This window comes from Sturnira hondurensis, unplaced genomic scaffold, assembly GCF_014824575.4.
Source record: "Sturnira hondurensis isolate 20B ecotype Veracruz unplaced genomic scaffold, ASM1482457v3 Scaffold0008106, whole genome shotgun sequence".
NCBI lineage: Eukaryota > Metazoa > Chordata > Mammalia > Chiroptera > Phyllostomidae > Sturnira > Sturnira hondurensis.
This window is the reverse complement of record NW_028080737.1, coordinates 818,531-843,892: the sequence shown is the minus strand read 5'-3', so window position 1 is coordinate 843,892 and position 25,362 is coordinate 818,531. Positions and strand designations below refer to the sequence as shown.

General features: G+C 53.8%; 1 protein-coding gene across 10 annotated transcripts in view; it reads left to right on the top strand.

Moving 5' to 3' along the window:
* BCOR (BCL6 corepressor) overlaps nucleotides 1–25,362 on the top strand; it is a 112,583-nt gene that overhangs the window by 63,058 nt on the left and 24,163 nt on the right. For 4 of the 10 annotated variants that reach the window (XM_037053859.1, XM_037053857.1, XM_037053858.1 and 1 more), the window contains exons 1-2: nucleotides 5,595–6,309; nucleotides 24,726–24,851. In XM_037053859.1, the coding sequence (XP_036909754.1) occupies nucleotides 24,766–24,851 (86 nt within the window). In that variant the 5' untranslated portion in view covers nucleotides 5,595–6,309; nucleotides 24,726–24,765. The other 6 variants (XM_037053856.1, XM_037053854.1, XM_037053851.1 and 3 more) reach the window with 6 other exon arrangements.

Genomic DNA, 25,362 nt, shown 5'->3' with positions numbered 1-25,362 from the left:
TTCTCGCCTTAATTGCTAAAAAACACTGGTGTGCTAAACCCGGAGGAAGGAGATCTCTGGATCCTCAGTGGAAATGGAATATTCAAAAATGTGGGCACCTGGGGAAAGCAAGGTTGGCAGGATATATTCTTTCCCCCAGCCTTCGTAGTACAACGTAGAGGGGCCAGTGGGGGTGGAAGGTTCAATGGCCAGATTTTACGGGGGAAAATTCTGGTGATAGCCTGGGGTCATGTGGCTTCCCTAGGGCTCACTTTCTTCGGTATTTCCCAACCTCTCTTCCCCTTCATCTTGCAAAAGCTGGCGTGGGTCTCCGATTGAGGCCTCTCACTCTGCTCCCCCCACCCCAACCACACATCCCTCTTTTGGGAGGGGGGATGCAAGGCTGGGACGCATGGCCTGCTGGAAATCATTAAAATATATGCGAGTGTCTGCAAACACACTTTTAAATCATGGCGTTTCCCCTCCACACTGGTATATTTAAACTCCAGAGCGAGCTGGATCTCCTCCCTCTTAGTCGTTTGTCTGTGTCACCGACAGGCCGCTAATGGCCGGGCTTCCAGGCGCTGTGCATTATGCATTAGCCTCCTCCCTCTGCCGCACACAGAAGGTTCTGTCAGGCCTTGCAACACAAACCACCCTGCGCCCCCCCCCCCACCCCCCCGCACTAGTGGACGGGGGGCTGCGCGGCTGCTAACACGCTGGAGACGAAGGGGGGGCAGTCATCGAGGGTGAAGGCAGAGCAGAGTGGGCCCACAAGGGGAGTGGGAGCGGGTAAAAGTGTGGCAGATTAGGCCGCTTGGACTCAGCAGCTCTGCACCAACCCCCAGTTGCTCCTGGCTGCGACCTTCCCGAGGCAACCAACCCGAGCAACTCACCTCTGCGCCTGACTTGATGGGAGCCTCAGAGGTATTTTGAGAAAAGATCAGCATTGGGTTTCCAGGTGCTGGGGCCATACTCCCTTCCTGCCCCGAGAAAGAGGGGCTGAGGGGCCTTCCAGATTCCTCCAGCCCCCGGGGAGGGAGTCTCTGCAGGGGCCCCGCAGAAGCGAAGGAAGAAGACCTGATCCAAAATGGCTGGGAGTTGGACATGCTAGGTCCGCGGACAAGTATTTGGTGGTTCTCCATTCCCTCTCTGCACGGTCCCAGCTCACTACTCCCAGCGGGGTAAAATGTGAGCTGGAGGCACCTGGCTGAATAAGCAGCTAAATCGGGATGTGGTGGCCGTGTTTATCTGCAGGAGCATCCGGCCCAAGGCAAGGGAGGCTTCGCTACAGTGCTACAGTAGCTTTGAGGGGTCTTAAGCTGGGACCAGGTGGAGTGCAAGACTGGACCTCCCGCAAGCTGTATGCATTTATGCTTATTTGGCTGACACCCAGCTGGGCCTCTGAGTGTAAATGGCAGTTCACCCACTGTGCTTGGGTTTGGGGATCTCAGAGCCTGACACTAATCCAGCCCAGACCAGAAATTCCAAAAGGCAGTTGCTGCTGCTATGTTGGGCCTGTCTTTTGGAACCTTCTACCTGAATGGCTCAATAACCCTTAAAAATCTATGCAGAAAGAGCACCTGTCCTCAACTTGGCCACTCCTAAGTTTAGTAGTCTCCTGCCGTGGAAGGCAACTACCTTTGGTTTCTGGGTAACTGATATTCCTGGGACAGGGATGCCCTATGCTTGGGAGGGTAGGACAGTGGCTCTTTTAAGGGCCACTGGGTAAGCCCTGAGTTCTTTTACAAAGTGACTGGGTAAGAGTGTTAGTGTGAGTGTTTGTGTGTTTCCTAGAATAGTTAACATTAATAGGCTGGCTCACAGTATATAAAGTAAAAAATATATGCTCTGAAATCACCCAACTCCCATCTATTCCAATAACCAGTCTCATAGACTTAAGAACAGCCTCTGAAGTGAGCCATGCAGGGCCTACGGAGTTTTATCATATAGATCCTACACATGTCACAAACGACCCATACACGCAATGTTGGGATCCAAGGGTTCTCCCAAACACCAGGGAAGAATCTCACCAGCGGGGTGCATAGCCTCTTTCCTAGGCCTGGGCTGCGGTTGAAGGTGTGGAAGAGGCCTTGGCAGACCCTGCACAGTCAGCCTGGCCTGAAAAGGGTGGCCACGCTCCAGGCCTGCTCCCTGAAGTACCAACCTGCTGGCCCAGTTGCAGAGCCTAGATAGAATCTGTAGCAGGAGAGTGCCTAGGAGCCAGAGGTCCAGGTATATATTATAACCTGGGGACCCTTCCAAGGGGACAAGAGACAGATAGGGGAGGGGTGGCCCTCCACAGCTCAACTAGAAGCACCTCTCCTGTTTCTCCACTGCTTGTGAGGCCTCCCCTCACTTACACTCAACTCACTTGAGTTGGGAGGGCTCTCAGCTCACTCCGGTGGGAGGACCTGGGAGGAGGGAGCAAGAGAAGGCCCTGGCTGCCCTCACATGTTGCAGGCTCTGTGGTGTCCCTAGCTCTAGGAGCCCCTTCTTGAGTGGGAACCCAAAATGGGACTGCCCTTCTTGAGCTTTCTGCTTCTCCTCCATGGAACAATTCCAATTAACTAGGCCAATAGGTATAAACTCCCTACCCACTCTCCTCTGCCTTGGGAAATTTTCACATTTCAATTCACAGTGAGTCATGACCCCCCCCCCAATATACATATACACATATTCATGCCTCTTAGGACAGCCTTAATAAGGTATTTTTAAAATCCCACAGAGTTGAAAAATGTGCCCTTTAGAGATGGAAGAGAAACCCTTTAATCCCACCAGCCCAAACGTGGATAACTTATAGGCGAGACTCCTTAAAAAGGGGGGGGGTTGAAATGCTGCAAATATGTCAAAGTCGAATTTACTGGCCTGTTTGTCTCCAGCATCAAATTTCTCCCACAGTCGACTCTCCTTTAGGCCCCTTCACATTTACAGCAAAAGCCGCCCCCCCAAACTCATTTTAAACATAGGACTTTTAAAGTTAGACAAACAGGCCCCTTTGTCAGCAGCCCCTGGAACCCACAGGACTCTGAGAGGCAGCAGGCTCCATGCTCTTGCTTGGTTCCCGATTTTCCAAAATTCCAAATGGTTACTTGCAACTCTTAACTCTGGGAAAAGCCTGTGCCTGGGGATAAAGTTGGGGAGGCATGGGAAGGGGAAAGAAGGGGGTTGGACACGTGGCCAGTGTCTCTGCGGAGGCCTAACTGAGCTGGAAGAACCTAGCCTGGCAGGCCTCCCCACTCACCCAGGCCAGCTCTCCAGAGTGGCCCATAGTGGTACAGAAGCCTCCTTGCCTGGAACCGCGTTCAGAGAGTTTCCCCACAAGTACCCAACTTCAGTCTTCTCAGTTATTTTAGATTTGTTTTGAATAAAAGGAGTAGCTTCAAAAAGAAATGTTGCTACAACACACAACCAGAGGCCTTTCTCCAGCTGCGTCTGTAACTTGCATGCGTTCAGTCTAATAACTTTTAATGTCTGGCCCTAAAATGTCTTTATAAAAAATAGCTTTACAGCATAATAGTCCAGGTGTCTTTCTGCTTGTTACCGGAGATTAAAAAAATGTGTGGGGTAGCTTTCAGAGACATCCACCTCCAGAAAGACGGGAAGAAAAAGGCGTGAATTCCACCATGCAGGCACAGGTCCTGGAAGCAGTGGCGGCCCAGCAGGGCTGGGCACTGCTCGCTGGGGCACTTGCCTGCCTGTCTTTTGCATCAGTTGTTATAAGCAGCTCTGGAGAATGAAGATTTAATTCTGCCCAAAGTTTCGGGTTTCAAACGGTAGAGATGTTTCACTTCTGCTTTGGAAAGGGCTGTTTTTATAACTGCTGAGAACTAAAACAGAATAAATAAAAATCGCACCTAACACCAGTACCGCAGTTAGTATTAAGTCTAATTTTTAAAAGGGATCTTCTAGCTAGAGCTGGTTTTGGTCTTGACCTTGACTTAGTAATCAACTTGAGATGCTTTTGATTATTTTTGGCATGGAGACACTCCAGGAAATTTTAAAACTTTCCGTGTGGATTTACAAGTCACCTCCATTTCGGATTGATGTTCTCATCAAGCCTGCACCATCTTGTCCTTAAGCAGAAAAGAGACTCCCCACCTCCAGCATAAAAAAGACCCTAGCAGCAACAGAGTGGGGTCACCTTTTGCCGCATCGTCCAGGCCCCGCGATCTGGGTGCGGTTAGGCCGGAACACCCCTCCCCCACTCCCACCCCTTCCCGCTAGCTGCACGAACTGGGGCTTCTCGACTATCCCCAGAGGCTCTGCGCTCCGGGGAGGCCGGAACCTCGCCTCTCCGCTTCCCCCTCCCTCCTGCCTGCCCCCGCCCTTCCCCCCGCGCCCAGCGCCGCGCCGGGTGCGCTGGAGAAGCTCAATACGTGTCAATTGAATTAACTGCTGCGGGCGCGGGCTGTACGATCAGCACGACGTTACCGAGTGGAAATTTATGGGGCGAATGGTGTAAGCCAAAAGTTGCTCCCTGCCAAGGAAAATAAAACGCGGGAGATAATCTCTTGAGGTGGGGGTGAGGGGCCGGGACAGACCCTCTAGCCATCTGAGGTGCACACTGTGAAATGCCCGCGAACTGGGGAACATTTCTGGCGGATCTCTCCTCCCCTACCGTCCCCGCACCACCCATCCCCGCCTCCTTGTGTCCCTAGGGCTGCCTCCTCCACCCCCCGCCTCTCTAAACAATTCCCATACAATTGAAACGTCCGGGGAACTCGGGCGGGGAGTTCGAGCGGAACGGCCACCAGTGCCCCGGGTCGTGTTTTCAGGTAGCTATTGACAGCGAAATGGGAAAGGGCTCCTCCGGGAGTAAGGGGCGCCCCAGACAGGAAGTGGGTGCCAACGGGCATTCTCCAAGCTCTGCTTGGTCTAGTAGGGGACACGCAACCGGGAGAGCGAAGCGTTGGTGGTGAGAGGAGGCAGCAGTGGCTGCCGCTGGGGTTTGACAGCTTTGGCTGAGCGGAGTGCGAGGCGCTTTATGGTAATTGCGGTCCTCCACTGGCCTTCTGGGTAGCGAGGGGAGTCTCGGCGCGCGGCTGGGAGAGCCGCCCCCGCCGCCCCCCATCCCCTGGGCTCCGGATCTGTGGGCCGCCCTCGCCGCCGCCGCCGCCTTAGTCGGTCTGGGGCTCGCCCAGGACGCACGCCCAGACGGGTGTGCGCAGCCAACTCAGTCCAAGAGGGGGAGGGGAGGGCCAGGGGCGAGAGGGACGCCACCCAAGTGGTCTGGGGTTCGGACGCCGAGAAGCGAAACGCGCCCGGCGGGGAATCGGTGACGGCTGGGGCAACTCGGGCAAACCTTTCCTGGGGAATCACCCCTCCGAAAGCCCAACGCCGAGGCGCCGCAGCGGAGGGTGAGCGGAGGCTAGGGGAGCTCAAACTTGCGAGAGCTGGAGGCGGCGGCGGGCGGGCAGGCGGCTGTCGCCCGAACGCTGGGCCTGCGGGGGGGAGGGGAGGCGGCTGCTGGGAGGGAGGGAGGGAGGAGGGAGGGAGAAAGGGCGGGTGGAGGGAGGGGGAGGAGGAAGAGGAGGGAACCCGGGAGGGGGGACGCGTTGGGATCGCGGCGTGCGGCGGCAGACGGAGCTCGGGCTCCCAGCGGCAAGGTGAGGCTGAGCTACGCTCCTCGCTGAACGCCTGCGGAGCTCGGCGGCTGCGGGGGAGACACGCCGGAGCCCAGACCGCGGTCGAGAGAGGGAGCGAAGCGGGCGGCGGAGGGGGAGCCCGCGAGCCGCCAGGCGGGGAGCCCAAGCCGCGCTGTCGCCGCGCAGGGACGACTTGGCCAACACACACAGGCACACACACACACACACCCAGCCCGAGCAGGCGCTCGCGGCGATCCGTCAACATGGCGCTGGGGCTCCTGCCGGAGCGCGGCTGGCAGCAGCAGCGGCGCGGGAGCTGCTGAGCCCCGCCGAGCCCGGCTCAGCCGCGGGAGCCCGGAGGATCGCTCGGAGCTGTCGCCACCTGCCTGGAGGCTTTGAGCCCGCCCCGCCCCGCCCCCACCCAGTCCAGAGCCCACCCCACAGCGGGGCCGACCCCGAGGGCAGCCGGCTGGCAGCAGACGGCGAGGGAGGCGAGCGAGCGCGGTGCCGCGAGCGGGTTGCGGGCAGCCGGGGACGGCAAACTTTGCTGCCCGCCGCGCTTCCCCGGCCCCGCTCCATCTCCGATCGCTACCCGCTGCCACCCCACTTTCCTCCCACCCCGCACACCTCTCCCCACCCACCCAGCCGTCCCTGGCTCCTCGCTGCCTCGACTTTGTTGGGGGGGGCACTTCAAAGCTCCGGATCGCTGGCTCCTTCCTTACTCCCCGGCTGGGGATTTCAGGTCAGTGCCCGAAACACCTTTCCCCGGGGAGACCGCACCGGCGGACAGGCGGGCGCGCCGCGGACTGCAGTCTTCCCCCCTCCCTGGGGCCCCCGCCCTCTGCGGGCTGCTCCTTCGACTCTCGTGTACCCCGCGAAGCTTTCGCCTCGCGCTTCCCTTTGGCTGTTGTGCTCGCTTTCGTTTTTATTTCTTAACTCTTTAAGTTATTAAAAATGCAGCCAACCTAAGCGTCCCCGCGTGGGCACTAGGGAGGGGCGAGGCGGGGGGGGCATGCTGTCTCCCGGGGGGGGGCGGGAGGAGATCGGGAGTTCGCCGAGTGGAAGTTTGCAGCCTGTGTGTATGCGTGCGCGGGAGTGCGGCGCGGCTTAGTGCAGCGAGTCGTGCGCAGGAGGGGGGGGAGCTGGGCTGGAAGCTGGGAAGCTCGGCTCGGCGTTAGCTCGCGAGCAGGAAGGGGAGGGTGGCGGGTTCCCGTCTGCTTTCTTTTTCGACTCGGGAAAGAACTGTAAAAACCCCCAGCCGCCGCCGCCGCCGTTTGGTCTTGACTCTCCGGGGACTGCTCGTTCCTCCTAGTGGAACTCGGCGTGTGCGTGCGCCAGGGTTTGTGGCAGGCGCTCCGACCCAGCCGAGCTCGACCTACTGCCGCCTCCGCGCAACTCGGCGAGGGAGTCCCGGGTTTTTTCTTGGCTTGCCCCAACCACGAATCACGTGGATTAAAATAAGAAAAACAACTAGGAAATCTACAAGAGTGAGGGGTTCCGACTCGGCCTGTCCTCCCGCCCGCCAGGTCAGACGCTTTGTTTTGTAAATGTTCTTGTAAAATTGCAGTCCGCCACCCTCTCCCATTCCTATCCAGTTCCTGACACTGCGGGGTAGGTTTTAAGTTCTGAACCCCCAGGGGTGGGGGTAGAATTTGCGGGGGCGGCGACGGGAAGGGAGGGCGGGGTGACAAGACCTGGGCCCTCCGCTGGGCAGCGGGGAGTCTAGTTGGAAGCCCTGTTGGGCGTGTGCGAGTCTGCGGCCGGAGGAAGTTGGTCTCACTCCGAGGGTGTGCGGTGTTGAGGTGGAGGGTGAAGAGGAACTTGCGCACCCGACGGGATCTTTGGCTGCGGCGGGGAGGACAGAACGCCGCGGGGCCCGTGCTCAGAGCAGGCGGGCGCCTGCGCTGCAGAAACCTCAGCCAACTCCGGGACTCCGGACCGCGGCGACGTGCGCCTGCTGTTTACGAAGCAAGCCGTGAAGTGCCGTGTGGGGAGCCCAGCGGCTGGAGCCACGCTTGGTCCCTTCGGGCTTCCCGCTGTTGGCCCTCTCAAGTGGGCACCTCTCCGGGTCCCGGAGACGGCGGAGTCTGGCCGCGTGTAGGCCGAAGCCGGGTGAGGCTTAATTTGCTGTTAATGAATCTTTTCCAGAAACTCCAAGATCTCTAGCAAGAGGCTGAGTGCCCGCGCGCGCGAGGGCGCGCGCCGTCGGCGTCTGAAGGGTGGGGGTTGGGGGAATGGAAGAGTGAAGGAAGAGGAGGGATACGTGTATTTAAAAACAAACCTTAAAAAGAAACCAGCGCGCTTCAAATAGGTATTCGCACCGCCTCGCTGTGTCTAGACTAGACAGATCAGGGTTTTAGATTTTCTTTTCTCTTTCCTTTTTTGAGAGAGAGAGAGCTAGGGGAAGTAGGGGTGTTACGTTCTAGGGCCAGCCTCTAGGAGAAAGATCCTTAAAATGGCCTGGGAGTAAAAAATGGGGAGGAAATGGCTCACCCCAGAAGGTGGTGGGTGGTGAACCCAGACAGACTTGGGTATTTCTAGCCATCTGACACTTCCTGTGGCACTGGAAAAGGACACCGCGAGTCGAAATCAATCCTTACGAGGTGTTGGATTCGGTTTTGCCAACAGAATTGCTTGTGTGGAAGGCGTTTTAATTGTCGTCTTCGGAGACTCCTGTACGTGGACACTTGGAAACTACGTTTGGTTCTTGACACTTCCCACTCCACCCCCGACCTGTTATATGGTCTGAGCTTAGCAGTATTGGTTCTCCTGTTTATTTTGGGCATGATTTTACCCCGTGGAGGAAGTAGGGGAGATGTTGATTAATATATCGTCCAGGTTTAACGAGAGACTAGCTTTCGGTGTGCGAGTATACGCCGCCGCTCACCTGGATCGCCTGGGGTAGTGAGGAGTGCGAGGGGCTCGGATGCTAGGCGGGCAGATTGGGATTGGGGCTCGGACGGCCCCACCGCTGTCCTTTGAGGCCCTGTCACCAGTAGGCGACTGAGAGTTAATTAGGAAGTGTTCTCCGGATCAATGGGCCGCACAGCTCATTAGCGATTCTCTCCAGCCCTTTGCAGGGCCGGCCCGGCCTCTGCCTCCCACACAGGACGAGGCCCAGCGGCCCAAGCTGACGAGAGCGCTGCTGGGAGGTGAGAGGGGCGGTGGGGAGGCAAGTGTAACTTCTCGGGGCTGCGCGTGGCGTGCGGCGCCTCGAGGCTCGCGCAGCCCGCTCTTTCTTCCTGCCCTCAGTCGCCTCGACTGTGTCTTTAACTCGCTCCCGCTCGAGTCGCTGCCTGGCTGCTCCTCCCCGCCTCCCTCGCCTATCTCTTGTTCTCTAAGCACGACGCCTGTGCTCCCCGCCCAGTTTGGGATTAGACAAGATAAAAATAGGACTGCCCAGCGCGCTGAGCTGTGGCTGTGCCCCGCCAGCCCAACTGGCAGGAGCTCGGGGGGCTGGGGCTGGGTAGGACCCGCTGTGCGTTCGGGGCAGCTAGTGTGGATAAGCTTCCCCCTCCACCCCGCAGGCGCGGTCACGCTCCCCGGGTCTGTCCACCGGGAACCGTGCGGGCACCGGGGCCTGGGCAGGGTCTCCGCGCTCTCGCGGGTGTTGTTGGTGTGCCTGTGATAGATCGGTCTAGACAGGCATGCAGGCTCCCTCCCGGCTGAAGGACGGGAAAGGGGGGGGGGGGCGCGGAGGCGGTGGCAGACTCCCGCGAGCTGCGAGTGAACGAGCCAGCCTGCGGGCCCAGCGAACAAGGTGGAGGGAGGGCTGCAAGGGTTTCTCTTAACCCTTTAAAGGCGATTGAGAGAGTGTGTGTGTTGGGGGAGTGCGGTGGCAAGAAGCCTAGCAGAAATTCCTGGAGACAGAGTAGCCTCAGGGGGAGGGGCAGGTGTCTGGGCCTAGGGTTTTCCCTTCCTTTCTGTTTGCACGCGCACATCCCGGTGCATTGGGCTCGATTCTTCCACAAACCAAACCAGCTGCTAGGTGATCTAGTTTGACCGGGTACTTCTCAATGGGGAAGGTTTGAACACAATGAACACCCTTACTAAGGGAACTGAATTTGGGAGATGCAGATGTAGATCACAATGTTCCCAGAAGAGAACTCTTGGCAGTCCAGTATGGGGAGGTCTACTCAGAGATGTAGTTGGTTTGAGCCTTTCACCGAGACTGCCGCAGATGTAAGATCAGAGCTTGAAGTGCCAGGCCGCTGTGTGCAGGTATTTGGAGAGAGCAGAGAGATCCTTGAGTTATCTGTATAAATAGACACACTTTTAACAGAGCTTGTGTGAAGTTAGTATCATACATGTGCAGAGAGACTGCCTTGAAACAGGAGTTGGACAGTGATGTGTACAAAATCAATAATTTGTATACACACATGAGGTCAATACTGAATTGGTTTAAAAATTTCATGCAACTTAGCAGGCATTGGTCTAGTTCTTTCCAGAGGTTGAAATTGATGGGTGGGTTACTTTGTGTATAACGTCAGTCATTATCATCCTCCTTCCACCTCCTCTCCCATTTGGGGTTGTTGTCTGTGGGAACTTCTTGTTACATTTAAACTGCAAACCCATATTGGTCTGGCGTGAAAATGAGCCACACATGGGCAAGGCAAGAAAGAAGTAGTAAGGAGGTATATATGTTAGACAGGAGTGCTCAGATTAAGATGTGTGCCTGGATGACATGTGTTGAGACAAATCAAGACACTTGGGCTCCGGTTCCCACAAGGAACAAGAGATACAGAAGAGATAAAGAACTGGCCAAGAGGAATGTAAACATGGATTTGCAAATACAGAGACCTATAGCAATATTCTAAGAAAACCCCAGACTTTGTTGAGCTGGAAACCGGGACAGATTTCTGTAACTTTGGTCCAGAGACAAAAGCCCATTTAAAGGTGTGAAGAGGGTCACTTGGAAACACAGAAAGCATTCATATGCATACATCCATGCTTAGGTACACAGGCTGAATGACAAAAACCCCATGTCTGATGTAGACTTTCCTGTGGAGTGAGACTGTGGTGGTAGGAAGTATGGGCAACACCACCACTTTTTCACCCTCGTTCACAGGGAAATAATGTCTTTGGCTGGAGAGGAACTGAGGGCAAAGTGGCCTAGGTAAGGGTGGATGGCCCTCATTTAGGAAGATTACTTCTGGTTGTAGTTTCTTCCCATCTAGAGTGGAAGAGAGGGTATTTGTTTGTTAAGCAGGTAGAAGGATTTCTAAGAGATTTTGAGTTTTTGACCTTGAGTGGATGGAGGGTGGAGGAAGAAGAGCAGCTTTACATTTTGGGTCAGGTGGGAGGAATGGCTGTTGAACGCTCAGGGCCCAGTGGACTGATAAAGGCAGAACTGAAAAAAGAGCGAAGTTTGGCTTCTGGGAGGAATAAAGAGGTATGCTTTCATTTTGGTGTGCTTTCTTTCTTTTTTTTCTGGAGGAGACCCATGTGGGAATGGCCTGCGCAGGATGGATTAGCAGGCGTCTCTGTGACCCTAGACGCGCACGTAAACTAGGCTAGGGTTTGGTTTGCCCAAGGCGTCGATTTGCCGCGGTCCCTCTTTGTCTGAGCCCAGCCGGGAATTCAGCCTTTATTGGGAAGACCGCACTCCCGGGTGGAGCCCGCGCCGGGTCGGGCGGGGCAGGGGTGGGCAGCGGGCTTGGCGGGAGGTCCGGAGGCTGCAGTGCCCGGCAGCTCTGACAATGCCATCTTGGTGGCTTCTTCCTGGGCGCCAGCCCGCCGTCCACTTCGAGCGCGTCTACTTAGGCACCCCCGCTTTCCACCCCCGCGCTCCAGCTCGAGGCAGAAAGGCGCTCAGATGGCCCCTTTGTTTTAGGCCCCAGGGTCACACTCGTGCCCTGGGGTCCGCAGAGGAGCCAGGAAAGTGGTGCTGTTAGTGAGAAGGGACTTTCTTGTTGGGAGGCTTCTTGCCGGATGTCAAGGTTCGAGCCTGGTGGGACCTGGCTCCGCCTTGGAAGGGGAGAACTAGGCCCGCCCGGGCTGCTTTGCCAAGGTGCGTGGAGGGCAAGATTCTATGTGCAAAGCCTGTTGTGCTGCTTAGTCCTGGGTGGCAGCGGCCAGAGCAGGAGTGGTTGGCCTCCTCAGGCTGACCCCCATGGAGGTGGGGGTGGCCAAGCTGCCTAGTCACCAGCACTTGGCATGGGACATCCACCGACCTCCAGACCTGCCCTTCGGCTTTCTGTGGTTGACCCCAGTGTGTTCCTTTGGAAGGGAGATTTGACTTGGTGTTGGATGAAAGAAAATTAGTGAACGATGCTTTTCCTCAACATTCTGCAGAAGGCCCCCTTTCCCAGCCTAAGCTCATCTCTGCCTACCCCCAAAGGAGGGTCTCAGAAATGTGGGTCCCGACTTGGTTACTTTTCTAGAGCCATGTCTTCCCAGCCAACAAGCACCCCTCAGCACCCATGGCTCAGCTCCCGGTGATTAGACTAGCGGGGAAGTCCGCTAGGGGAAGATCCTGACAGCATAAAATATAATTTGTGATCTAAAAGACAGTTTCCAGTATAATCTCATTATGCACCACAGACTCCCGGTGTTATTTTGTGGAAGGCGGACAATGATCAATTTACATTGACCCGGGGCTGGGCGAGCTTTTAGATGGTAATTGCCATATTGATTTGCATGCAAAAAGGAGACCTGCTAAAATTAAAGACCGGAAGCTAAATTAAACTAAATTTATTGTCTAGGTGCAAACCAGAGGAACTACTCGGGAAGGGGGGGTGAGTCAGAGCAGGGTGCCAGGAGCAGAGCAGGTGAGAGGCCCCAGAGTTTCAGGTCACAAATTTGGGAGCGATGTTTGCCTTTGTGGTTTCATAATGTGAGGAGGGGATCTGTTTAGGGTGTGGAGACCCAGCAGGAAAAAAGTTATAAACATGTACTATTGCATTTAAAGCACTGGAGTCTTTTAATGCTAATGGTAACTGCAAGGGAGAGGAGAGGTTTATAGCGTTATTGGGGTCTTCCAGCACCGTTTCCGGCACTCCCCCCATTTCTATTGTTCTACCCGAGTGAGCGCTTGCAGTCGTGTCAGGGACACACAGAACTCTGCATCTGAAGAGTTAAATTTTTTTTTTAAAAACCCATAACCCTTTCTACTTCCCCTTCCCCACTCCCCTAGCGTTAGCTCCTTTGGGGATCGCGCGAGTGTGGGGTGCACTACATGGGCGCCACGGGCAGGCTCGGACCGTTGGAGGCTGCGGAGTTCCTTCCCAGACTAAGTCCGTATCTCATCCTGACGCCAATGGCTCGGAGAAGCTGTCCTCGCCAGGTGGCCCAAGTGGGGGAGGGGGGTCGTCTGCAGGGCCTGTTCTCAAGGTGCCGTGGGCGGGGAGGGCGATGGTTGAAGGCTGAAAGCTCTGCTCCGATGGCCTGGTCGTGGAGACCGGAAAGTTTGAAAATGAGAGCAAGCCAGGGACCCGGGAGTCAGGAGAGGCTGGGCCTTGGAGGCCTCTTCCGTTGGCTAGCAGGGTGGAGGACCAGGCCTGCGGTCGCCTCGACCCATTCTGCACCTCAGGCCCTTGCCCGTTCAGTGGCTCCTGGAGCCATTTCGCGCATCCAGAGCCTTGCTCGCTTCTGGAGGAGCAACTGTGCCTGTGTTGGTCCCTGCCCCTACCCAGTCGCATCTGAAAGCCTGAGGCAGAGCTGGAAATTGGGAATGAGGTAGGGAGGTGATGTTGGGTGCTGACCCTACATTTCTGGGACGAGAAGTTGCAGGGAGCAAAGGCTTTTTGTGGTGGGACCCCCAGCATCTTGCAAGCCACTTCCATCTATTTCGTCCCCCCTTTAACCCTAGGAATAGTGAGTGTGTAGGCACTCCTTCCAAAGGGTTTTTGCTCTATCTAGATAATTTGATTTATTGCTTTTATGTAGTAAAACTAGGGTGGCAAGCCTTGTTCTAGTGCCAGAAGTCTGCACTTTCTGCAGATACCTGAGAGTAGCAACCCACCAACTATCCCTGCCAGTTCTGGGGTCCTGGATGGAGAAAGTGGAGCCTTGTTGGAGCCCTGGCCTCACACCCAGGGTATTCCAGTGTAGGGAGATGTGGAGGATGTGGGGGGAGTTGGGAATGACTTCAAATGGACCAAGAAATTACGGGGTGTAGGAGCAACTGGGTTCCAGGCACCGTTTGGACCAAGTTACCTTGGTGTTAAAGGCTATCTTTTTACCCTGGTCTTGAGTAACAAGGCCTGAGGAAGCCTTCTGAAGTTTTGGGGGATTTCAAATGTCACAATTAGACTAATAATTGGCTCCTCTCCGCAACTCCAGGACTGAGTTTGCCCGTGGCCCATTTTTACTAGCTGTGTGACCTTGGGGGCAAGTTATTTATGGCCTCTGAGTCTCTGTAAGTTTCTTCATTTGTAAGACTGGGAATAATTATCCACCTTAGGATCAAAGAATACTTGGCACATAGTAGGCCCCAAGGATTAGTGGCTGCCTTGAATGACTGGTCATATTCTTATAGGTTGCTCCTCTAGTCCTTGCTCCCCAAGACCTGCTGAGGCCAGTCTGGGGACTGCAGTTCAAGTCCCCCTCCTGGGGCATCTCCAAGGATATCCCCCTGCCCCCTCTCCATGGGTTCCTCTCTCCCTTTGTTACAGTTCTTCAGATTCTACATTTTAAAGGGTTCCATATGAAAAGATCTGGGTATTTCCCCCCCCCTAAATGGGATCATTATATGGTTAGGAATTGATTCCAGAACCGGTATCTGGGTGCTCATTGGTGAGTTTTCCCTTCATTCTTTCAGGGGAGGGAACTGCAGTGGCTACAGGGGAGAGTCCTGGTTGGGAGAGGTGAGAGGGGGTGGCCTGGTGCAGAAGCCAGAGGTGCTGTGGTTTGTTTGATAGGGATTAAGTCCGGATGTTATGAGGGCTCAGTGTGGTTTTCAATAAAGTCTGCCAGGGATTGCTTCTTTTATATCGATATGTATTTAAAAAAATTACTAGCATGAGAAGAAAACCAGACCTGTATGGATCCAGGCCGGTAGTAAGCTACTGTGATCAGGTTTCCTACTCGACTCCCAGAGGGGAAGTCAGCATTTGATTGAAGCTACACTTGGTTCTTGACTCTCAGGGGATGCCTGCTCTGAAACAGGAGCCCTCCCTTTCCCTCCTCCTCTCCCCCTCCTCCTCCCTCTTTTTCCCTTCTTCCCCTAAAAGCCTTTGTGCTGAAAGAGCTTCAGTAGGCACGAATCCCTAGTCCCTCTCTAAAGAATGCCTTCCAGCCTTTGCTGACATTGTTTTGTGAACAGTGGGTTTTACCAGACCAGCAGTTTTGCCCCCATCCTAGCTCACTATTTAGAGGTAGAGTATGACCAGGATGTACCTAACTGCAATGATTTTCACAGTGGCTAGCCAGGGCCTTGACTGTCATGTGAAGACACCTTAACCTTTGCCCTAGGTATCCCCAGAGTAGGGTGAAGGTGGGGAGAGCAGGGCAGGGGCCTGTTATTGAAGGTCTCTTCATTTTCTTGAGCAAAATCGGCTGAGGGCAGAGTGGGGAGAGTCTGAGAGTATGCAAATTCCAGCTTTAGGTGTAAAACTTTAATTGGAGAAAGTCTTAGGTATTTACCAGTTCTGTACAAATGCAAACTTGAAATAGCTCTAGGGGCCTAGGTCATTTAGGGAAGAATAAATGAAGTACAGAAATGTCCAAACTATGTAAATCCTCCAGTTGTCTGCCCTCTCATAAACGCATGACAAGTGCCAAGGCATTGCCAGTCAAAACACCCGTGGAACAAGCAGCCTCCACCCTTCGTATTTATTATTTTATTAACAGCATTTTACACAGCATTTAACAAGCACAGCCTGCCTGCTTTGCACTCTCACCAGACTGAAGGGGTGGAAAATGGCTGGGGGAGGGGAGGAGTGGTCTCTAGGAAAGACTTCTAGCTGGAGAAAGCTCTTCAGATGGGTAACGGAAAGTAGCATTTAGGCTTGGTTTCTGCTGGCTCCAAAGAGACAAAAGTAATGGCTTTGAGGAAAGATATCCCCTCTTCCTTCTCAAGAGGAAAGTTGTGCAGATGTGGCGTGTCTGGTCTTGGCTTCAATTCCAGAAGGTGAATCTGGGTGTTTTATCACACTCTGGCCATTGGTGATTTTCAAAGAATAAGTATTTGTCTGCTATCGTTATTTTACATCCTGGTGGAAAGTTTATAACGAAAAGTAATGCCTTTCTTAAGTCATAAAATGAGCCTTGTATGATTATTTAATTAAAATCTATTTAAAGACCGATTAGGCGTGTAATTTGCGCTAATAATGACGATTATGGAAATGTTCGACTTAACCAAAAATCATAAAGGAGACATTTTGATCAGTGGGGCGACTAGTAACTATTCAGGGAGTTGGACAATTTCCGAAACACAAGAGGCTGCAGAAAGCGCAGAGCCTTCTGGCCCCGGTGACAGGCAGGAGAGCTGTAGGCCTCCCTACCCAGACCCCAAGCATGGCCCAGGCAGGCTAGCCCACACTTTGCCAAGCATGGAAACCGACCCTGGGAGCCTGAACAACCTTTATTCCTAGCTGAGGAACTGGGGGAGGGGCAGTTCCCCAAGCCACCAGGAGAAGAAAACTCTGGGAATGGGCTTATAAACCACACTAAAACCTTTGCGAAATGTCTGTGCTCTTGTGCATTGACTATCGGTAGCAATGAACGCTTGCTGCCTTGGCTAGCCTTGGCTGGAGCCTGGAGGGGTGAGGGAAGGGGGGGGGGGTCCCTTGTTCCGGAGAAACCTGCCAGCTGCTGGGCTTGGTGCGAAGGCCGAGGAGGCAGACACAATGCTGCTGTTGTTGGTTTGATCTCGAACTGTGGATTGTTAGTCTGGCTTTAACTATGTGGTAAGGGGGGAATGTGAAGGCTGTTTACAGCGAGTGCAAATAATGTGACAGCTGTTGGTGCACGAGCAGTACTGTGCCTCCTCGGCACTTACACAAAGCACACACTATGCAGGCCCGCCCAGAGTTGCAGAGGTGGCCGCCACTTTTCTGGCCAGAGTATCCTCAGATGAGGGAAAGCTCAGCAGCAAACCCCTCCCCTAACACACACTTCTCCTGACTCCCAGGATTGGGATGGAGGTGCAGAATGGCTTGTGTGTTGTGGTTTAGGAAACTCGTTAGAAAGAGGTGGCAGGAGAAGGTCCCCCTGGGTCATGAGTGTGTGTCCCTGTCCAGAGGGGTTTAGCCAGGGTCTGTGGATGTGGGTCCTCAGCTGCTTATGATGGGATTTTTAAGATTTGGTGAACTAACTCGGCCATAAGCAAGCTTGTTGGAAAGAAAGTATTATTAACTGAAGACTTACTGGAAACTTCAAGGCTCTGAAGGTGTTGTTCCCCCTCTGAAATGGCCCTGTTATTCAGACAAGTTAGAAAGACAGGTGGATACTGTGCGTGTGTTTTCACCCGGCACTGTGTCTGGGATGGGAAACCCAATTGTGTAGGTTCAAGACCCAAAGGGGGAGGCGTATTGGGGTGGAAGGGGTGCAGCTTGGGTTCTGATTCCCTAACCTGCCCATTTTCAAAAGCGCATTTGCCTTCAGCTGCGGGACGAAGAGGTGCAGTCCTGAAGTCTCCCCACAGAGCCACCCACTCTCACTTAATCAACCAGAGGCCCACAGCCATGGTCCTTCTGGTTTCTTGGTCATAGTCATGTCTCCCCACCACCACCCCCCTTCCTGACCTAGGGGGAGGCACCAGGGTGGGGGAGAGAGCAGTTGGTGGCAACAATGACCAGTCCTGGAAATTCCTGGATAGCCTGGTGGGGCTACCTGTGGACTCTTCTGTGGCAAGCTGAGTGTAAAAATCACCCCCCATCTCCCTCCCGATCCCAAAATTGAAACCCTGGTCCTTGGCGTTTGGAGGAGGATCATTTCGAGCTGACTTAACTCTACATCAGTCCCTTTTCTGTGTGACTTTGCTTGGTCCTGGGTGTACAAGCTACAGGATGTCTGCAAATAGAATTTACCAATCCACCCCACCCCGCCAAGTCTCCCCTCTGGGTTTTAATGTGGATTTCTACATTCATTTGGGTTCCCTGGTGGAGAGCGGGGAGATGCTTCTGGAGTGATACATGAACTTCGGTGCCAGTTCTATAAATTGGTCTCTTTTTATGACGTGTGCCATTTTCTGTAGGAATGTTGCTTGCAAAACGAGTTTCGCCTTGGAGGAAAGGCGGAAAGATAAACAAGCTTGCAACGCCAAAACACTGGCAGTCTTTCCCTCCTTCCAGCTCTCTTAAAGCAGCCGGGCTGTATTTCCAGGATTAGACTCCGTGCTTGTGAGGAGGGACTCTAGTTGGCTTTTTTTTTTCCCAAGCAAATGCAAATTAGAGAAAAATAATTTTCTTTCAACGATATGCAATGTATTAGTCACTTGTTATCGTGCTCCGAGGCAGGCCTCATTTGCGCGTCTGCCAGCTCGCTCACATCTGCTCGGTGCTGTTCAGGGCATTTTAACCTTGGCGGTGTCGTGTCTAGTCCCACGGATCAAGGAGGAGTAATTAAGCTCTGAACAGCTACAAAAATTCACGGGCCCCCATCTATGCCATACTTGTTCCACAGCTTTGTTTGGGATGTTCCGAGTTCCAAGATTGAGTAGCAGACATGGGGTTCCCATTGTTCCTTCTAAAGAAAGTGGGCACCCCTCTCCTCCTCTGACCCTCATCCCCAGCCTTCCCAGGACCCCCAGGACCCCCAGACGGCACACAATCAGCAAAGAGTGCGGTGCAGACCACAGGACCCTGTGTTTTATACATCTTTTATTCGCAGAAAGTTCCTTTGTGCTTCCTGTGTGTACTAATGATAGCCATCGTTAATAGCCTTATGGTATGGCTTATTCCTTGCCGGGGGTGGGGGAGGAGTTCTGCAAAGCCCTGGTGGAAACTACAGTACATTGACACCCCCAGTGGAGTTGTGCAAATCATTTATTCTGGATTTGCCCCCAGGTTGTGTAACCTGCAAGTGGGAACCCAGCTCTGTAGAGACTAGACAGAAGGGAGTGGGGTTGTTTTGGCCAGGGTTGGGGGAGTAAAGGGTGATTAATTGCATTCAATCTAGGTTTCCTGTCCTGGGCCTCCTCCTGTTGAAGAGGGACACCAGCTTACAAATGGGGCCCCCTTCTTGCATACTCACGTGGTTGTATGTGGCACAGCCGTGAAAGAAAGTGAAAGGAACAAAAAGCTACCACAGTGGCCTGGATGGCGGCAAGGGGGAAGGGGAAATGTCTCCGGTTGATCCCTTAAATCCCAGGCCATGGCTCTGCCTGGGGGGTAGGGTCGTGCATGGGCAGCCCCAGTTGGGGAGCAACTCTTGGGATCATCCTGTTGGTGCTCACCCACCTCCTCCCTCTTCATAGTTGGTAATACTTGACTTGCATCTTGGCGGGGGGCGGGGGGGCGCTTGGTGCCTGGTCCACGGAGAGGAACACTCCAGTCTGGTCAGAATGGAGCCCAGGATGATGGCTGGAAGGGATCTGCTGTGGACATACCCTGTTGGCTCGGGGGCAGCACATCCTGGCACATCCTGGCTTCTCCGTGCGCCCACCCAAAGTTGCTTTTTGTCAGATTCAGTGGCGGGGGACGGCAGAAGAGTGGGCTGGGTAAGGGGCAGAGGGGTTAACCCAAGTCAGGGGAATTGGGGGTTTCTGGAAGGCTAGGCTGGGTCGCGGCTCAGGAAGTGGGTGTGCGGGCTGCCCTGGGGACCTCGGCGGGCGGCTGACTGAGCTGAGAAGCTGCGAGGAGGGGCGGGCTTAGCCCGGAGCCGCCTGGGTGTGTGTGGTGGGAGAGAAAATCCCTTTGTTGCCGACCGATCGCCCTCAGGGCTGAGTCTGGGGAGGGCGCGCCCCTCCTCTGCTTTCACCGCTACCGCAGCTGAGGGCCAAGTTCACTCCGGACTGACCCAAGTGGCTCTCTCCTCTGACCCACCAGTCCCGGGGAGAGGCAGGGAAGGTTCCGGTTGCTCAGAAAGGTCAGGGCTTCGCGAGTTCCCAGTTCTCGTCTACCCCTCCCCCTTGCTTCGCAGCTCACTCTATTACTAATGCAAAACTTGTGGCGTGGGTGGGGAGCGCCTCCCTGCCCCCCCCCCCCCCCGCGGCAATCCGCCATGGCTTGGAGTGTGCCAGGAGTCAGCGCCTGGACAAGCTGGATCACTGCCGCTATCCCCACCCCAACATTCATGGAGGGCAGGAGGACGCACCTCCCTCAGCCACACCCCTAGAAGCCACAGACCAGACCTTGGGGGGCAGCCTCAGGGTTCCCAACTCCCCGCTGCTATGCACAACCTAGGAAAGCACCCCACCCAACAGTGCACATCCGGAAGAGCTTTCTCTTCTCATTTCCCACCCCCACAGAGCCCCCCCATCCTAAAATAGGAACTTCTCCCCTCCACCCGTCTTTCTTTGACACCAGTAGAGAAGTGCCGCTGTGTGTGACTCAGTCTGCACTTGGAACTGCCCCAGGAAGGGCTCCCTCGTGGTTAGCTTCGATGAAATCCTCACAATTCTGCTGAAGGTCACCCCTCCCTGGCCTTCCCCCTTCAGTGTTCCCTTTCTCAGCCTTCCCACTGATCCAGAGAAACTGAGGGGATTCTGGGGTTTGTTATACGGTCTATTTAGCGGAGTCAGATGCCATCTCATGGGGTTAAAGTGGCCTCTACTAGCTATTGCCAGGCAGAACTCAAGTCCATGGTGCAGTTTAATCCTGTGGAAAACATGGTGCTAAATATTTACAGATGAGAGTACCAGGGTTGAAGAGGTTCAGCCACCTGTCCAGAGTCATGCAGTGCATGACAGTGAGAGCTGGGAGGATGTGGTGACTACATTCTCACATGTTCTCTAGAGAACCAGTAGTGCGGAGAGGGAGACACCTTCCCCAAAGAGGTCCCAGTGCACACTGACTGGGATCCCCGCTTCTCCCACAAATCTGTCCTGACCTTCTTAGTTACTAACTAGGTAACTGCCCAGTTGGGGTAAAGGGTGCCTAGTGAGGGGAGACCCTAGGAGGGGGCACCATTAGTGCTTGTGTGGAACATGGGAGTTGGGATGGTAATGCTTTCCATTTTGTCTGTGCCACTTGACAAGTGTGATATGCAGACTTTAACTGATCGGCACCTCAAGGGCAGAGGCAGTGGAAAGTGGCCTGGTGCCAGTAGGAGCTGGGGTGGAGAGAAAGGACAGGTGCCAACAGTGGCCTGGTGCTGCCTCCCCTCCCTTCACTCACCCCAGCCTCTCAGAGCCATGGTTCCTTTTTCAGCCTGCTCCTTGTTTTCTGTTAGAGTAACTCACCTTTAAAGAAAAAAGGAAATGTTCTCTCCCTTTCCTCAGTCCATAATGGTGTCCTCATGGCAGGAATGAGAAAGTGAAATGGTGGTGGTGGGTGCTGCTTGGCGTTCATGTGCCCCTTATTATCTTTTCACAGAGGACAGGAGTACACCTTCTCAAGGGTGACAGCTCCTAATCTTGGTCTCTCTGACCTCGTTCTGCCAATCAGACCCTTCTTGCCAGTGTCTAGGCCACGCTCAGATACTAATCATAGCTCTTGGCTTCCAAAACAGATGACGACTGCTCAAGTCTTTTGAGGGAGACCTAAGTTCTCCTGTGCTTTCAGTTAACCACCATACTGAGAATTAGAGACCCCTCAGTGCATGTCTGCATTTTGCAAGCCAGGTTTCTCCCCAGAACTGATGTTCCATCAGGCAGCCACTACAATTCCCGTCTGTTCTTCAGAAACCAGACGCTCCTTGGTCTCCCAGTCTGACCTCTTTCTTCTCTCAGCCATTTCTCTTCATCCATGTCCTGCATCCTTTGCTCCCTTCTCTCCACTACTGGAAAAAGGGTTAAACCCCAGAGCCTGGGTGTAGCTTAGCAGCTCACACCGCAAACAGGTTGGTGCTTGTAAAGTGCTTTTCATGAGTGACTTCACACATCTTGGCACTTCAAGAAGCATAGTCTGCCTGTGGAAGAAGGGCGGGGGGAGTTGAGAAATAAGGGCAAGTGAACCTCTTATATATAGCAGCAAAGTAACTGCCCTGTTTGTCATCCAAATCACATTGCCCTCTCCACCATGTCCCACGGCCAAGGGTCAGCGAAGCTAGTTTTGAAGCACTTCCCTTTAGAGATTAAAAAAAAAAAAGGTCCCAACTATTTTAACAGCCACTTCTCGAAGTGAAGTGCGTGAGTCCCTGGATCTCCGCCTCTCAGTCTCTTTTGGTTTCTTAGTCCCAGTGTCTCCTAAGTAGTACATCCCAGAGGGGAGGGGAGTTTCCATTCTTCAGTAATGGCGGGGTGTACATAGTATGGCCTTTGCTGAGGATGTTCCTGCCAGGGAGTTGGGCTGCTCTTGTTTGTCACCCTGGAGAAGGGCTTTGTTCCAGGGAGTGCCATTGTTCATTGGCCCTTTCTACTCAGCTCCATCTTTGGCCAGGAACCTGAAGAGTTAAAAGTCTTTAGCTTGTTGCAATGAAATTATGGCTGGCAGTGGCGCCGCTGTTTGTTCAACAGACCTCCACTTTTAAACAGTTCACAAAAAGTTCATGGGGCAGCTAAAGATTATGTGTGTGTGTGTGTGTGTGTGTGTGTGCAGTCAACAGGATCCAGCAATGTATACCCCCCCTCAACGTTTTGCTTCTTCATGTTCAGCCCTGCCCATCCCCCTGACTCCCCCACCCCCAAATACACACATACAGATGACACTGAATCCTGCGTGCCCTGGGCCTCAACACTCCATCTGACCCTGTGCATGTGAGAACACTTCATTCTGACACCTGGTGTCATTTATCTATGCAGCATTAATATTGAAAACCCCACAGGATGAGCCCTGGAGAGGGGGAGAAGCTTTGAAAGCACCCAGTGGTTCCAGATGTCTCTTAACTACATTCACCTTTCTGCTCAGTCCAGGCTGTCCTCTCTAAGGGAAAGCCCTTTCAAAGGAAGGGAACTCAGTAGGATGACCGAGGCAGCACTCTTCCTTCCTCTTTCTTCAGTCAGGTGTTGGGAGGTCCTTGTCACAAAGTGACTACTAAAGGAGGTGTGTAGGAATTGGCCTCCCCATTTAAGGGGGGCCGATTTTGGAAGACTAGGACACCAGGAGATGGGAGACTGAGGTTTTGTAGACACACGCCTTCCCTCATTCTTTTCTTTGGGGTTGGATGCAGTGACCCTTTTGCTCCTTATGTAGTTTCTGCATTTCATTATGTTATCCATTGAGGGGATGGCATGGTACAGTCCCATTGCCACAGCCAATGACCAGGACACTTGAACCGAGGAATGTTGCTACACTTTCTATATTAGGCCACTCAGAATGTCTTCCTTTTGTTAGAAGGGGCGGTGGAGGTTAGAGAGGGGAGACTCCCTTGGATGTGCTTTGCAGTCATTCCAGCACAACTGGTGGCCTTCCCCCCAACCTGATTTGTGGATTTGAGAGATGGACAAAAAGCCCACAAGACTCCACAGAACATTCCTCAACACTTGAGGCATATTTTGGGGGGGTTGGTTGGTTCAAGCATTGGGAACATCTCAGTCTGAAGAAAGATGCTTCCTAGAGAAATAGTTCCTTCAGAATCCCACCAGGCCTGCCACACTGCAGATGCCCGCCTCTTCTTTCCTTCTCTAGCCTCATTGTTGAGCTCTGACTGTGTGTGGTGTGTCTGTGCTCATGGCTCTTGCCTAACAGCCGGTGTACTATGTCTAGGGGCTGATGGGGGATGCTGGTGGACAAAAGGCCTAGTTAGGACAAAGAAATGTCCAAGAACAGCCTAGAGTTTGGATTCAGGCTGTTCCCAGGTACTCACCCATCCCTACCCCCTGTGACTCTGGACTCTCAGGTTTAAGATCCCTTACCTGGTGCCTCCAGCCCAAGCAACCGACCTTGCAGTCTCCTGCTCCGTGTGCTAAAGTGTAAAAGCCGATCATTTGCATATTTTTTCCTGCTAACAAAGGAAATGTGTCGACTTAGGGAACATTTGGGCTTTCGGAAACTGTGTGGGTGGGTATGTGAGGGAGGAGGAGAAAGAAAAGTTCCCCTGATAATCTGCACGCCAATGATTCCACAATGATTCCACATTTGGGTTTAGGTCTGGGTCTGGGTCTCCCTGTAAAGATGCTGTGGCCAGTCTGGACAAGGGAGCTGGCGATGTGATTGTGATCAGGGAATTGCCCAGGGCCATCGGTCCCAGGCATTAAAGGCTCCCCTACTTATTAACCCAGCATTTAACAGCAGGATATGGGCTGAAGCGCAGTCAAAAGAAACGGCTCAACCTCCAAAGAGCAATTAAAATCCTGCACGAGGATAAATCACGCGCCGTGATAATCCTGTTAATAAAATGCAGCTTGTCCTGACCCTTCACTCAGGCAGCAAACTAGAATGTGCCTTGGGTGGGGGTGGTGGGCAGAGAAGGTAAGGAAGTGGGGGTGGGGAGAGGTGCTGCCCCCTCCTCTGTCTGGCGGCCTCCCCCTACCGGGAGGTGGAAAATGGGTAGCTTTTGGCTGCTCCCAGTGTGCCAGTGGCTTGCAGCTCAGCAGCCTGGGCTGCTAAGGCTCCTGTGCTCGCTAATGATTTCTTGTCCCACAGCAAGCAGGCTTCATTGAATTACTCAGCTGCCTCCCTCTGCAGCACCCAGGCCATAGCACTGGGGTTTGGTACTTAATCTAATCTAAGGTTGGAATGGAGTGGGGCCCACCAACTCTTTTTAACCCCCAGGCTGTAAGTTGTCATACCACAGCCCTAGAAACTCCTGGTGGTGTGGGCCACACCTGACTGTTGTGTCTTCCACCTGCCCTGATCCTTTCAGCCTCACAAAGAATCAGTGCATGGCTTCCTGGCATCCAGCACTGTTCCTTTCAAATGTGTTCTCCAAAAACTGGGAATGAGGAAAGGAGACCGACTGGTCAGTGGGCACGGGGTGGCTACACTTTGGATGGTGTGGGGGCAGCACTTTAACCCTTTCCCCTCCTGGGCCTTTGGGTCAGGTGTGTGCCTACCCTCCTGGCCATGTGTAGAACATGCGCAGTCTGCCTACCCGAATCTGCGTTCTGTGTGCATTGTGGAGAAATTGCGTTCTGTGTGGATTGCCTAGAAAGAGGTCTTCTCTCTTTTCCTGTTTGGCTCTTCTTTAGTCAACCTCCTGGGATTTTGTTTTGTTTTGTTTTGTTTTAAACAGACTAGACGCTTGAAGAAAAGCTGCCATCCAGGAAGACGACATGCTTTCAGCAACCCCCCTGTATGGGAACGTTCACAGCTGGATGAACAGTGAAAGGGTCCGCATGTGTGGGATCAACGAAGACAGGTGAGTGTGCCTGTCTGGCAGAGGCGGGGGGGGGGGGGGGGGGGGGGGNGGGGGGGGGGGGGGGGGGGGGGGGGGGGGGGGGGGGGGGAGCATGCCGGTCTCTTCCTCCTGCCCCTGAGCAGAGCGGAGGCCCCACCCCCCATTTTCTCACAGCCAGAGTGGGCCCAAAGGGGTGGGGAGAAAGATCTCCTGCCTTGCTGGCAGCCCTTGATTTACAGTTTTAACAGGCGGCAACCCAGCTCAGCGAAGCATTGCCGCCCTTTAAAAGATTAGCCCCTAAAGCGGCCTTTCAATGCACTTTCGTCCTTAATTTATTATTTCATATTTATGAAGGAGAATTAATCCCAGTCTATATGCTGCTTTAACTCTAAATGTCAGGAGTGCGGACCCAGGTGGATCGGCATTCAATGTGCTTTTAAAACAAATAGTTTGCTCAGTAATAACTGGGGAGATAGCCACCCTTTACTTCATTTAAGCCAAGGGTTTCTAGGCATCCTCTGACACACATTCT